The sequence below is a fragment of the Pelodiscus sinensis genome, chromosome 4 (genome assembly GCF_052426305.1).
Source record: "Pelodiscus sinensis isolate ZL-2025 chromosome 4, ASM5242630v1, whole genome shotgun sequence".
Classification (NCBI taxonomy): domain Eukaryota; kingdom Metazoa; phylum Chordata; order Testudines; family Trionychidae; genus Pelodiscus; species Pelodiscus sinensis.
This window is the reverse complement of record NC_143055.1, coordinates 90,942,910-90,954,861: the sequence shown is the minus strand read 5'-3', so window position 1 is coordinate 90,954,861 and position 11,952 is coordinate 90,942,910. Positions and strand designations below refer to the sequence as shown.

Here is an 11,952-nt window from a genome sequence, read left to right as displayed (position 1 = left end):
TACCAGAACTGTCATGCTTCAGCGTGAACTGCTTTTTTAACTAAGATGAACAGGATTTTCTGAAGAACCACAGGACCAACAAAATAATAAAGCGCAAACACACACACACACACACAGAGCCCTACTGAGGAAAAGACAAGTGCACACAGGACAAAACACTGCTGCAGTATCCTTGAAGAAGAAACCAGTTAAAGGGCAAGGGTTTGCAAACATTTTCTTTAAGAAGAATCTGAAGAGAATTGTGAGAGAGACATAGCAGCTTGTGTTCCATTTAGCAACACAGACATTAAAGAAAAGCAGGTTATTCAGAAATAAGCAGAAGTGCCAACAAATTAATAAGAAGCAAGAAAACGATCATGAGGCACAATTAGGGATATGTCACCTTAAAGTCCTTTACTAAGCAAATGCACTCAAAAAGATTTGGTTTTGTTGAAAAAAAACAGAGGATTCCAAGTGTGTAAATCAGGAGAATGGCTACATGTTTGTGGAGGCAAGAAGACTAATTAAAATTACAAAAACAATTTGAAGTGTCATATAAATAAAGAGGACAAAAAGTTGATTTAAAGTTTTTCTTTAGTAATTTGTCTCCTCTTTGTTGTGGCACACTCACAGAAAGTGAATGTTCGGGGAGGAGCTGGCTCCCCCCCCACCTTTCCTCTCCTTCTCTTTTTGTGTGTGACTTCACTGTTCTTTGATTTGGAAGCAAGCTGATTGGCTGGAAGCAATTCAACACATGCCGGGCAAAAGCTTTGTGTGAGTTGAAGTGAAGTTGCACAGATTTTTAGACTGGAGTCAGCAATCAAGGGTGTTTAGTCTGCAGCTGAATAGTGAGAGGGAAAGAGGATCTCTCAGAAAAGATACACTGCAGATACAGCTAGCAATCTGCAATAAATGGATACTAACTGCAGAAGGAGAAAACACTGATGTGACAAATTTCGTCCTTGAAGAGGAGCAGGAAAACAAATGAGAGAGATTGGATTCCATACAGATTGTATCTGGAAGTCCTGAAACGGTGTGTATACAAAAAAGTTTTCTGAGATCGTAAGAAATTAATACTTTAAAACTTGAAAATATCTTTTTATAATATAGCAAAGGACCAAATGTGTATTGGGTTTAAGGTACCAAAGGAAGTTGAAAGAACTGCTTTTTAACTTGCTTGGAGAAATGAATTGCAAAAACTTACAAATGCACCAAATCAGTAGTAAAATGCACTTTATGTTCCTGTTTGCACTGATGATAGTATCTTTCAGTAAAGGTGTGCTAAGCAAGAATTTGAAATACAGGATTTATGAGGAGCAGAGAATTGGATCAGTAATTGCAAGACTATCAGAGGATGTAGCTGATGTTTTATTTAAAATTCCTAACCCTTCTTCAGTTCGTTTTCGAGCCATGCAAAGAGGGAATTCTCCCTTGCTTGTAGTCCGAGAGGATAATGGAGAAATCAGCATAGGAGCTAAAATTGACCGGGAACAACTCTGCCAGAAAAACTTAAACTGCTCTATAGAGTTTGATGTGATCACTCTGCCTACTGAACATCTGCAGCTTTTCCATGTGGAAGTTGAAGTGCTGGATATTAATGACAACTCTCCCCAGTTTTCCAGAGCTCTCATCCCTATTGAAATATCAGAGAGTGCAGCTGTAGGAACCCGGATCCCTTTGGACAGTGCTTTTGATCCAGATGTTGGGGAAAATTCTCTGCACACTTACTCACTGTCTGCAAATGATTTTTTTAATATTGAAGTGCGAACAAGGACTGATGGTGCCAAGTATGCAGAACTCATTGTGGTTAGGGAATTGGACCGGGAGCTGAAGTCAAGCTACGAACTCCAACTTACTGCGTCAGATAAGGGGGTACCTCAGCGATCTGGATCGTCTATCCTAAAAATAAGTATTTCTGACTCTAATGACAACAGTCCTGTTTTTGAGCAACAGTCATATATAATTCAGCTCTTAGAAAATTCACCAGTGGGTACTTTGCTCATAGACCTCAATGCTACTGATCCAGATGAGGGCGCTAATGGTAAAGTCGTGTATTCTTTCAGTAGTCACGTGTCTTCCAGAATTATAGAGACTTTTAAAATAGACCCAGAGAAAGGCCATCTGACCCTCCTGACACAAGTGGACTATGAAATCACCAAATCCTATGAAATTGATGCTCAGGCTCAAGATTTGGGTCCAAATTCTATCCCAGCTCATTGTAAAATTATCATTAAAATTGTGGATGTCAATGACAACAAACCCGAAATTAACTTAAACTTGATGTCCCCTGGGAATGAGGAAATAGCTCACATTTCTGAAGGGTCACCCATGGACACTTTTGTTGCCATAGTCAGGGTGCAAGACAAGGACTCTGGGGTGAATGGAGAGATAGTTTGCAAGCTTCATGGGCATGGCCACTTTAAACTTCAAAAGACTTATGAAAATAATTATTTAATCTTGACTAATGCTACTCTAGATAGAGAAAAGAGATCTGAATACAGTTTGACTGTAATAGCTGAAGACAAGGGGACACCCAGTCTCTCCACAGTGAAACATTTTACTGTCCAAATCAGTGATGAAAATGACAACCCACCCCGCTTCCAAACAAATAGATATGAAGTTGTTATCTTAGAAAATAACTCTCCAGGTGCCTACATCACATCTGTCACAGCCACAGATCCAGATCTGGGGGACAATGGGCAGGTCACCTACACTATTTTGGAGAGCTATATTTTGGGAAGTTCCATAACCACCTATGTGACCATTGACCCATCCAATGGTGCAATCTATGCACTCAGAACTTTTGATCATGAAGAAGTAAATCAGATTGCCTTTGTGGTTCAAGCTAGAGATGGAGGGAGTCAGCAGCTTGTTACTAATACCACACTTGTGCTCACTATTATTGATGAAAATGATAATGCTCCTGTCATTGTGGGGCCAGCACTACGCAATAACACTGCTGACATCTCAATCCCTAAAGATGCTGAGAGTGGCTTCCATGTGACTAGGATAAGGGCTATAGACAGAGACTCTGGCATGAACTCAGAATTAAGCTGTTCCATAACAGCTGACAATGAAGAAAACATATTTGTAATGGATCCAAGATCATGTGACATCTATATTAATGTTAGCATAGAATCTGTTTTACCTAAGGAATGGGAGTTTTTTGTGATAGTTCAGGATAAAGGCAACCCTCCACTAAGTACCAAAGCACTTCTGAAATGCATTGTTTTGGAAAATGTTTATCCAGTTCCAAGCACAGAAGCTACTTTTATTAGCCAACCCACCCTGGATGTCTCTATGATAACAATTATATCTCTTGGATCGATATGTGCAGTGTTGTTGGTCATTATGGTTGTCTTTGCTACGAGATGCAATCGAGAGAAAAAGGACACAAGATCTTACAACTGCCGGGTGGCAGAATCAACTTATCAGCACCACCCCAAAAGACCATCAAGACAGATTCACAAAGGGGACATTACACTCGTGCCAACTGTTAATGGCACTTTACCCATCAGATCTCACCATAGAGCTTCTCCTTCATCATCTCCAACCTTAGAAAGAGGACAAATGAGCAGTCGACAAAGCCACCATAGTCACCAGTCACTTAACAGTCTAGTGACAATTTCATCAAATCATGTGCCAGAGAATTTCTCACTGGAACTCACCCATGCAACTCCTGCTGTTGAGGTAAGGTCATATATTGTTCTGCATGCACATTCACTCATTCACTCATCTGAGAGTGTGCTTATGTTCCTCATGCTGTCTGTGAGACATGTAGATGATTATCTACAGACAGTATGAAAAGTATTATAGATTTTTTATCAAGGATGCAGCACTGCAGCACCACTCTGTCAATTGAATCTAAAAACAATCCTGCACATGAGACTAGGTTAAACCTAATATAATTTATTTATATTGTCCTTTAAGTTGAAACAACTTTGTGTAATATACACCTAATATACATAGTATTTTATTACTGATGTACAGTTTTCTATGTGTTTGTGTGACTGTACAGACACACACAATGTATAAAACACAAAGTATTTGTACAGTTGACAGAACAAACTGCTGAAAACAAGGGTTTATGGTAGAAACACTGCTACAGTTTTAACTGCAACTGCTCTAGCAGATGGTGGTAGTGTGAGAGAGTATGCATCCAGCATCTTTAAAGTCTGCATAATTTGAAATTGCCTATTTTGTATTTAAAAACTTTATACAGTATGTATTTATAGAGAGACATGCCAGATTCTAAATGGAATTTTCTTTCAGAATACAATCATAGTGCCAAAAATTAATTTGATCTCTCCTTTAAAAAAAACCCTCCTCTCTATGTTCCATTGTTTTAAAATGTTAATTAGTGAATTGGTATGAGTTCTGAGATTAACTAACAGCATTGCATTTTATGTCTGTGAAGTGCCTTCAGATGTTTTCCATGGCAAACACACTGTATACTGTAAATACCCAAGTTGTACTACATTACATATGCACATGAGTGTACTCTAATTAAATTTTAAAGCAGAAACCAAAAACAAGTAACTCATTAAAGATTTTATAAATAGACATTTGGGTTTTAGTTCCAGAAATCAGTGTTTTCATCTTTTCTTTAGCAGGTCTCTCAGCTTCTTTCAATGCTTCATCAGGGCCAATACCAGCCAAGACCAAGTTTTCGAGGAAACAAATATTCCAGAAGTTACAGGTGAGGATTTCTTTTGTATTCTGATCAAAACATCTCATATTCAGTATGTTCTTTCTCAGATAAATATAAGAAAATATAATTCCATCATCATGTTATTTCTGTTTACAGATATGCCCTACAAGATATGGATAAATTTAGCTTGAAAGACAGTGGCCGTGGTGACAGTGAAGCAGGAGACAGTGATTATGATTTGGGTAGAGATTCTCCAATTGACAGACTTCTTGGGGAAGGATTCAGTGACCTTTTCCTTACAGATGGGAGAATTCCTGCAGGTAAGAACACAATGAAAGTTGAATAGTTTATATGCAGTGCTCCCTGGCTGTCACATTGATGTAGTTAGCATTGTGAAAACAGAAATTCTTTACCTTTCAAGTTTATATTTCCTCTCTTTCTCTGCTCTACGAATAGCGTGCCCCCAAACCAGCACACAGCTGGTGCACTCAAGACTAGGACCCTATTGAAAATGTTCCCAGAGCAGTGTGTAGGCAGTTTCTGCTATTATTTGCAGCTGTATGATCTGGCTCTAAATCTCTCCTTCCCTGCCCCCTTCCTCCATTTCCCCTCCCCCCAAAAAAAGCATCAACTGCTTTGTGTCCCTAGATTTTTAATGACTGGGTGGATGTTTGTGGAAAGCCAGGCTGCTGTGGTGTGTTTAAAAATACACTGAACTGTAATTTGGCAGATGCATTTTCCATAATAGGATCCAGACTTCGAGAGCTTAAAATGCACTAGTTAGCTGATGGGCTGTAGTTTCTAGATAGGGAAGTATAGAGGTGCACTGTGTTTTCCACTAACGAATGAATAGCTATAAGTATGACCTGTGCTGAATGTGAAGGCAGATCATTGCCTGCCAATCTGATTGCTAGAAGAAGTTGATTTGTTCCAACATAAGAAGAGAGGTATATCTGGGGGATGCAAAAGAGAGATAACCCTTTTTTTTAATTCAAGCTCAGTAATAAGTACTATAAAAAAACAGAAAAACACATTAGGCACAGAAGTGAGCTTTGTATTAGAATCCCAATATCTATACAATTAACTGCACTTTTAAAATCCTAAATCTTTGGAAAATAAATGGGAGGAGGCCTACATGTGAATATTTATTTAAAACAGACTGGAAATGTTTTATTCTTGCACATGAAGGCCATCTCCTATAGGGCCAAATTATGCCAGGATGGCTCAGGTTCATATGGGGGCTTGTGGGTATTGAATTAATCTTCTGTGTCTCTAAAATGCCCTGTGCACTAGGGTGCAGCATAAGAGTGCCCTCTGTACTACTCCTTAGAATGGTGCATAGCATGCTTCCTTCTGTAACCAGCTAGTGTCATTGGCTCTACCACATCCTACTCTGGTCAAAGACTTGCCACCTCCTTCCTCTCTTTACTATGGCTAACACCCCCAAGGGCACTAAACCTGCAGTTTTGCTGGCCCTTGTGTGGAGAGTTGAAGATGAAAAGCTTCCTGGAACCCTTCTTTTCCTTATGTACCTGGGCATCTTGGCTCCAAATGTATAGTTCTGTCTTTTCAAACTTTCAACATGTCTCTTGTGTATTTTACTCCATTGTAGGGTCTCACACTACTCTAAGTACAGCCTACCATCCAGAAATCCTACGTAGCCCTTGGTAAATCCAAGCAGTGGGCATGGGTGTGATGGGAGAAAACTTAGGACTGTGGTCCTCAAATGAAGATTTTATGTACTCTCTCTTTCTCTTCATTTGAGGACCACAGTCCTAAGTTTTCTCCCTTCTTGACAAAGTTGCTGCTTAGAGGGCACGTATTACTGTACCACCCAACTTTAGATGCAAGTCATCCCCTTCTTGGGTGGTAAAGTAGTGAAAATGTTACTCTAATTCTCAGCAGCTGCTAAGGGAGACTTATTAATGCATTACTCTTGCACTGGAATCCTTCCACAGTGGCTGCTGCTAAGGAATAATTGTCTGCTTCCTGGCTGGATGATTGTGGGTTGCCAGGGAAGAAAGGAATGTTTACACTCTTGGATAGCTGAAATTCCTAGTGTTCATTTAAAGAACTTCCTCTGAGCCCTCCAAATCTAAAACCAATGGGTGAATTTTTCAAAAGGCTTTGGAACCCACTGAAGTGACTGATAAAACTCCCATTGAGGTGAACAGAGTGAGGCGAACAGAGTGCTTTTGACAATCCCACTTATGTGCATCACCCTAGACACTCCATTAGTTATACACAAACTGCTTAAGAAAAAATATGAATTAATCTGCATGTTCTCTCAAAAACTACAATGGAAACTTATTTCATGTTTCCTAAATTCAGCTTCCTTCTTCTGTGTCTCTATTTTGAGACTTCTGGCCCATGGTCTAAATACACAGAGTCAAAATACTCTGATGGTTCATTCCTTCCTAATTCCATCTGGATGGTAAGCAGGAAATGTTGAAAGAACTATCTCCCATACACATGAATTTGTGGGAGAACTTCAAAAATTATAGGATTGGAATATTTTAATTTTCCATGAAAATATTTTTTTCTCCTTTAAAAATGGGGAAAAAAAATCTTCTACCTATATGTTTACAATTTTGAAAAAAAATCATACATTCAGAGTTACTTCTGACATTTCAGGCTTAACTCATACCGTCGTATATGTATATCTTTCCAATTGCTGACTTATAGACAATGTAGGGGCATCATTAACCCTCACAGTTAACATTCTGATTGTTAGAAATGGTTCATCTCCCTTTTGCATCTCTCTCCTTATACTGGAACAAGCAAATTACTGTAAGTTCAAGCCCACTTGCAACAGTAGGGTTTTTTATCATTTGTTGAGGATATTGCTATTTTATACTCCCAAATCCTGGTCTCACTAATGTGAATGACAAAACTCCTACTGATTTAAATGAGACAAGCTTTTGGCCTTGAATGAACTTGGCCAAGGAACGGTGACGTACTAATGGCCCTGCAGTTCTCTGTTAATTTACAGCATTGCACTGGAAGGAGCAACTGAACCAGTGTAGCTATACTGCATTTCACATCCACACTAGAACTAAAATAGTTTGATTTAACCATTGTGGTGAGAGATATTTTCAAGACTTTTCTCAGGAGTTAGTGCAATCACAATAGTGCTGACATTGCCTATGAAACATTTTGAGCACATTGAATGAGTGGAAACAAAGCACTTTGAAGGCATTTCAAACACCTAAGCCAACACTTTAAATACCATTTTTTATGCAGATGAACCTTTTGACGTTCACCACCACTAGCTCATTTGCAACACCAATGCAAAAATCTGGCCTCCAGCCATCTATACTTCTGCTACATTTCATAATCCATATGTAAGAAAGGAAGTGAGTGTAAGTTAGAGGAATGTTTGCTTTTTAATGGTATTTACAATATGTTAGACTGCATAAAGAAGCATAGTAGGGAAATAATATTGGCAATATTAGAGTCTCACTACATCAACCAATGGTACTCGTTTCTCACCTGGAACATTATGTTCTGTTCTCATCACCAGTGTTCCTTACAATCTGAGTGCTGGAGTGGCCACTCAGGAAAGATCCAAATGCTGCCCAGGTGATTAGCAGGGTGCCCACAGCTGGCAGTGTGTGTTTCTACTTGTGGTGCACATCCACCCAATGCCTTGGTGCACATAAATTCTGCACATGGATTAAAAAAAATAATGGGACCATTACCTGTCAGTCCATCTCAAAAATGAGGTGATAGCTATTAAAGTGGTTCAGACACAGGTGAGGAAAATTATTAGAGGTATGCAGAAACTTTTGCAGAGACAATGCAAAGTTTAGGACTGTTGAGTTTAGAAAAAGAGACAAAAAGAGATATGAGACAGGCATATAAAATAAAAAGAATGGGATATAAACCCTAATTCTTCACATCATAGTCTAACCATTAACTGATGGAATTAAGAAGCAGCTTCTCATCTGGGGAGGATATCACACAATGAAAAGTTGTTAGATCATTGTTTATAGCTGTACTTCTTGAACTTTACTGTACAGTATCTGGTCCTGGCCTCCATAAGAGCCAGGATGCTGGGACAGATGGATCACTATCCTGATGGTGTTCCCAATGTTCTTATTTGGAATTTTACTGAGAGAATCCTGAGAGCTGTTGAGCTGCTGCAACTCAAAATCTGACCAAAGGGAAGTGTCCTTTTCCAGCATTCAGAAGTGGAAATTAGGCCTCTCTTCTGGCATCATCTCTCTGGACAGGCCTCCACTCACTGTGCTTTAAAGGGGCTGCACATGCGTACATTCCTGATCAATTCTACGAGAACTCTTCAGGGAGCTGGATGTTAGCTCCAGTACCTCTTTGGGTAGGAATACAGATTTGATCCTACATGGATCTGGCAGGAGAGGAAGCTATCCAATCTTGCCTTTTCTTCTTTTCCCTACAAACACTGGGCAAAAAAAAAAAAAGTGACACCATCCATTTCCTCCATTTAGCATTCAGCACTGACCCAGATCCTTTAAATCTTTCATTGCTCCTCTCTGATCTTATATAGTCACTGTGTGTCACTCAACAACTAGAGGTATTAAAACAGTCTGCCCTCCTCACCCAAGACCAAATGAATCCGTACAGTTACTCCACTCAAGTTAATGGAGATATATTAGACATCAATGTGTCCTAAAATGCAATGAGATTGGATTAAAATCTGGTTTGGCTATTTCGTAATTCATTGCATCACTAGCAGACCCCTAAAGAGGAGACAAGAGTTGGAGATGGCTATCATTCCATATCATCTCTGCTCTCACCCTCCTCTTTGCCCTTATTTTCTTTTCCTTTCTGTTTTCCTGCAATATTCTTGCATCCTGTTCCCTTGTTCTCGTCACTTAATTGCACATAGGAGATGTAAAGGGAATATCTTAATGTTCTTTCATGACAGACATTAATCAGATATATTATATGCAGTTGTAGCTATGTTGGTCCCTGGATGTTAAAGAACCAAGAGGGTTAAGATATTATTGGGCCAATTTGTGGTCTGGTAAAAGGTATTTCAAGTGGTTAGTTGTGACACTTGGAGTATCTTTCCTGGACTTGAAGAAGAGTTTGCATGGCTCAAGAGCTTGTCTCTCTCAGCAACAGAAGTTGGTCCAGTGAATGAGATTACCTCACCCATCTTGTCTCTCTATTGGTCAGACAATTTGGTATGAGAAGACAGTGCTCTTCCTGTTAAGTTGCCCAGGCCACTTATTTTCTTAGGATTCACTAACACAATGGTATAAAATGTTCATCATCAGACCAATTTAAAAATCACATAGTTGTATAGATTGACGGTTCTTAATTACAGATGAAAAATAAACTTGAACTTTGGATTCAGATACTCATTTGGATCCAGAAATTTCCTATAGTGGGAGAATAACACGGGATCTGAATTCTGATCTTTGGAGAAATTTGGATCCTGAACAGAGCTTTGAATCTCAGGTCTTTTGGTATGCACTATGGCTGACCTCCTCTATATGTGAATAATCTTTTATAATTTTTATAATTGAATCTGAACATCAGTCTCAGGTTTTGGTTTTTATTACAGCAATGAGGCTATGCACAGAGGAATGTAGAGTTCTGGGACACTCTGACCAATGCTGGATGCCGCCTCTGCCCTCTCCATCTTCTGATTACAGAAGTAACATGTTTATTCCTGGGGAGGAATTTCAGCCCCAGCAGCAGCAGCAGGCCTTTGAAGAAGATTCACAGCCTGTTGATTCCAATGAAAAGAAAAAGAGCTTTTCAACATTTGGCAAAGACTGTCAAAACGAGGAAGAGTCAGAGGATATCTGTACTTCATCTCTCCTCTCTGAAATGAGCAGTGTGTTCCAGCGCCTGTTGCCTCCTTCACTGGACACCTACACAGAATGCAATGAAATGAATCGCTCAAACTCACTAGAGCGCAGGAAGGGACATTTGCCAGCCAAGACTGTAAGCTACCCACAAGGGGTGGCAGCGTGGGCAGCCAGCACACATTTCCAAAACCCAGCCAACAATGCTGGGGCCATTCTAGGGACTCACTCGAGTGCACAACCTTCCTCTAAATGGCTGCCGGCCATGGAGGAAATCCCAGAGAACTATGAAGAAGATGACTTTGACAATGTGCTTAACCACCTCAGTGACGGTAAACATGAACTAATGGATGCCAGCGAGCTGGTAGCAGAAATTAACAAGCTGCTGCAAGATGTCCGGCAGAATTAGAGGGTTTTTTATAACATATTTTCCATATTTATGGAAAATTAGGGGGGAAAAGAACCAGAATGAAAAGAACTGGCATTGCCAATTAGTTGCATTTATCATAAATGTGTCTGTGTATGTTGAATTTTAAAATACTGTATTTTCATATGTACACAATGCAAGTGTGATTATCTTTATCTGTATTTTAAAAATACATTTGTACCTTATATTTATGTGTAATTTAACAAATAAATTTTATTTTTGTACTCCCATGGCAAGCATGTTTTCCTAAGTGTATATATCTGGCACTATTAGACATTCTTGCCAAGCAGGTGTGTAAACTAAATAAGAGACAGGGATATTGCTTTTCACAGGTTTGTAAAGAGTTTCAATTGTTACAGCACAAACCCAACCCCACTGAAACATGATCCATACATTAGTTTTAGTAACTGATCCAACACCTTGTTGCAATGTTTCATTCTTACAATAAAGAGTTGTCAACTCCCAAGAAGCCTAAAATGTTCTTATTTTTATGCCAGCTCATTTAATTGGTGGTTCTGAAGAGGGGTGAGGAGTGATGGGGGCATTCTCAAGGGGCACAACCATCACTGAGAGAATGTGCTGCTTTTGGAGATACACCTTTGGCCAACTCAACATTGACACTGAAAAGCCCTAACGATTGTTGCACTCAACTTCTCCCAGAGGGGTCAGCCTCAGTCAGGACTTCTCTGGTGGCGGGACTAAAAGGGTAAATTGGAGGGACGCCTCTCTCCCAAACAAAAGAATTTTTCTTATTGTTACCTCCAGATCACCACTAGCTTTCTTCTTTCAGCTGCTGAACAGTCATTCTCATTCTGTATTGAAGCCTACAATGGAATTTTATGGGCTTTAATTCAGGATCACATACTATTTTTCCCATAGGTCACCTGCCTCATTCACTGCACAGTGATGCTTACTTAACAAGCAGCTATGCAGTAATTTTTTTTCTCGTCATTGGTCAGTCGGTGCCCAATGCCTTATTTACTGCAGGCTATTCAAACCTTGCTCTGAAAAAATAATTATTAAATTCCACACTGGCTTCTCTATACTGCTTATCACTATAGTATCTTAGTGCTTTGTGAATATTAATTTATTTT

The 11,952-nt window shown here is 39.4% G+C and overlaps 1 protein-coding gene and 1 long non-coding RNA gene across 3 annotated transcripts in view; one reads left to right on the top strand and one right to left on the bottom strand.

Moving 5' to 3' along the window:
- Positions 1 to 767: 767 nt before the first annotated feature.
- Positions 768 to 11,327, top strand: PCDH18 (protocadherin 18). 2 transcript variants are annotated; one of them, XM_006124418.4, is made up of 4 exons: positions 768 to 3,669; positions 4,590 to 4,678; positions 4,787 to 4,950; positions 10,185 to 11,327. In XM_006124418.4, exons 1-4 carry the CDS (start codon positions 1,165 to 1,167, stop codon positions 10,838 to 10,840), a joined length of 3,414 nt encoding a protein of 1,137 aa, XP_006124480.2. In that variant the 5' UTR covers positions 768 to 1,164; the 3' UTR covers positions 10,841 to 11,327. The 2 variants fall into 2 exon arrangements, with proteins under 2 accessions (XP_006124480.2, XP_006124481.2); XM_006124419.4 differs by having other exon boundaries at positions 769 to 3,669; positions 4,593 to 4,678.
- Positions 8,128 to 11,952, bottom strand: part of LOC142829588 (uncharacterized) — a 187,211-nt gene continuing 183,386 nt past the window's right edge. Inside the window, exon 4 of the long non-coding RNA XR_012904135.2 lies at positions 8,128 to 8,295. This is a non-coding gene — a long non-coding RNA (uncharacterized LOC142829588). The remainder of the gene's footprint in view (positions 8,296 to 11,952) is intronic.

Bases quoted from the DNA above. Each gene is read 5' to 3' on its own strand.
- PCDH18 (XM_006124418.4), top strand. From the start codon at position 1,165: ATGAATTGCAAAAACTTACAAATGCACCAAATCAGTAGTAAAATGCAC. The intron at 4,679-4,786 runs GTGAGGATTTCT...TTCTGTTTACAG, and splicing joins AAATATTCCAGAAGTTACAG to ATATGCCCTACAAGATATGG. The intron at 4,951-10,184 runs GTAAGAACACAA...TTTTTATTACAG, and splicing joins AGATGGGAGAATTCCTGCAG to CAATGAGGCTATGCACAGAG.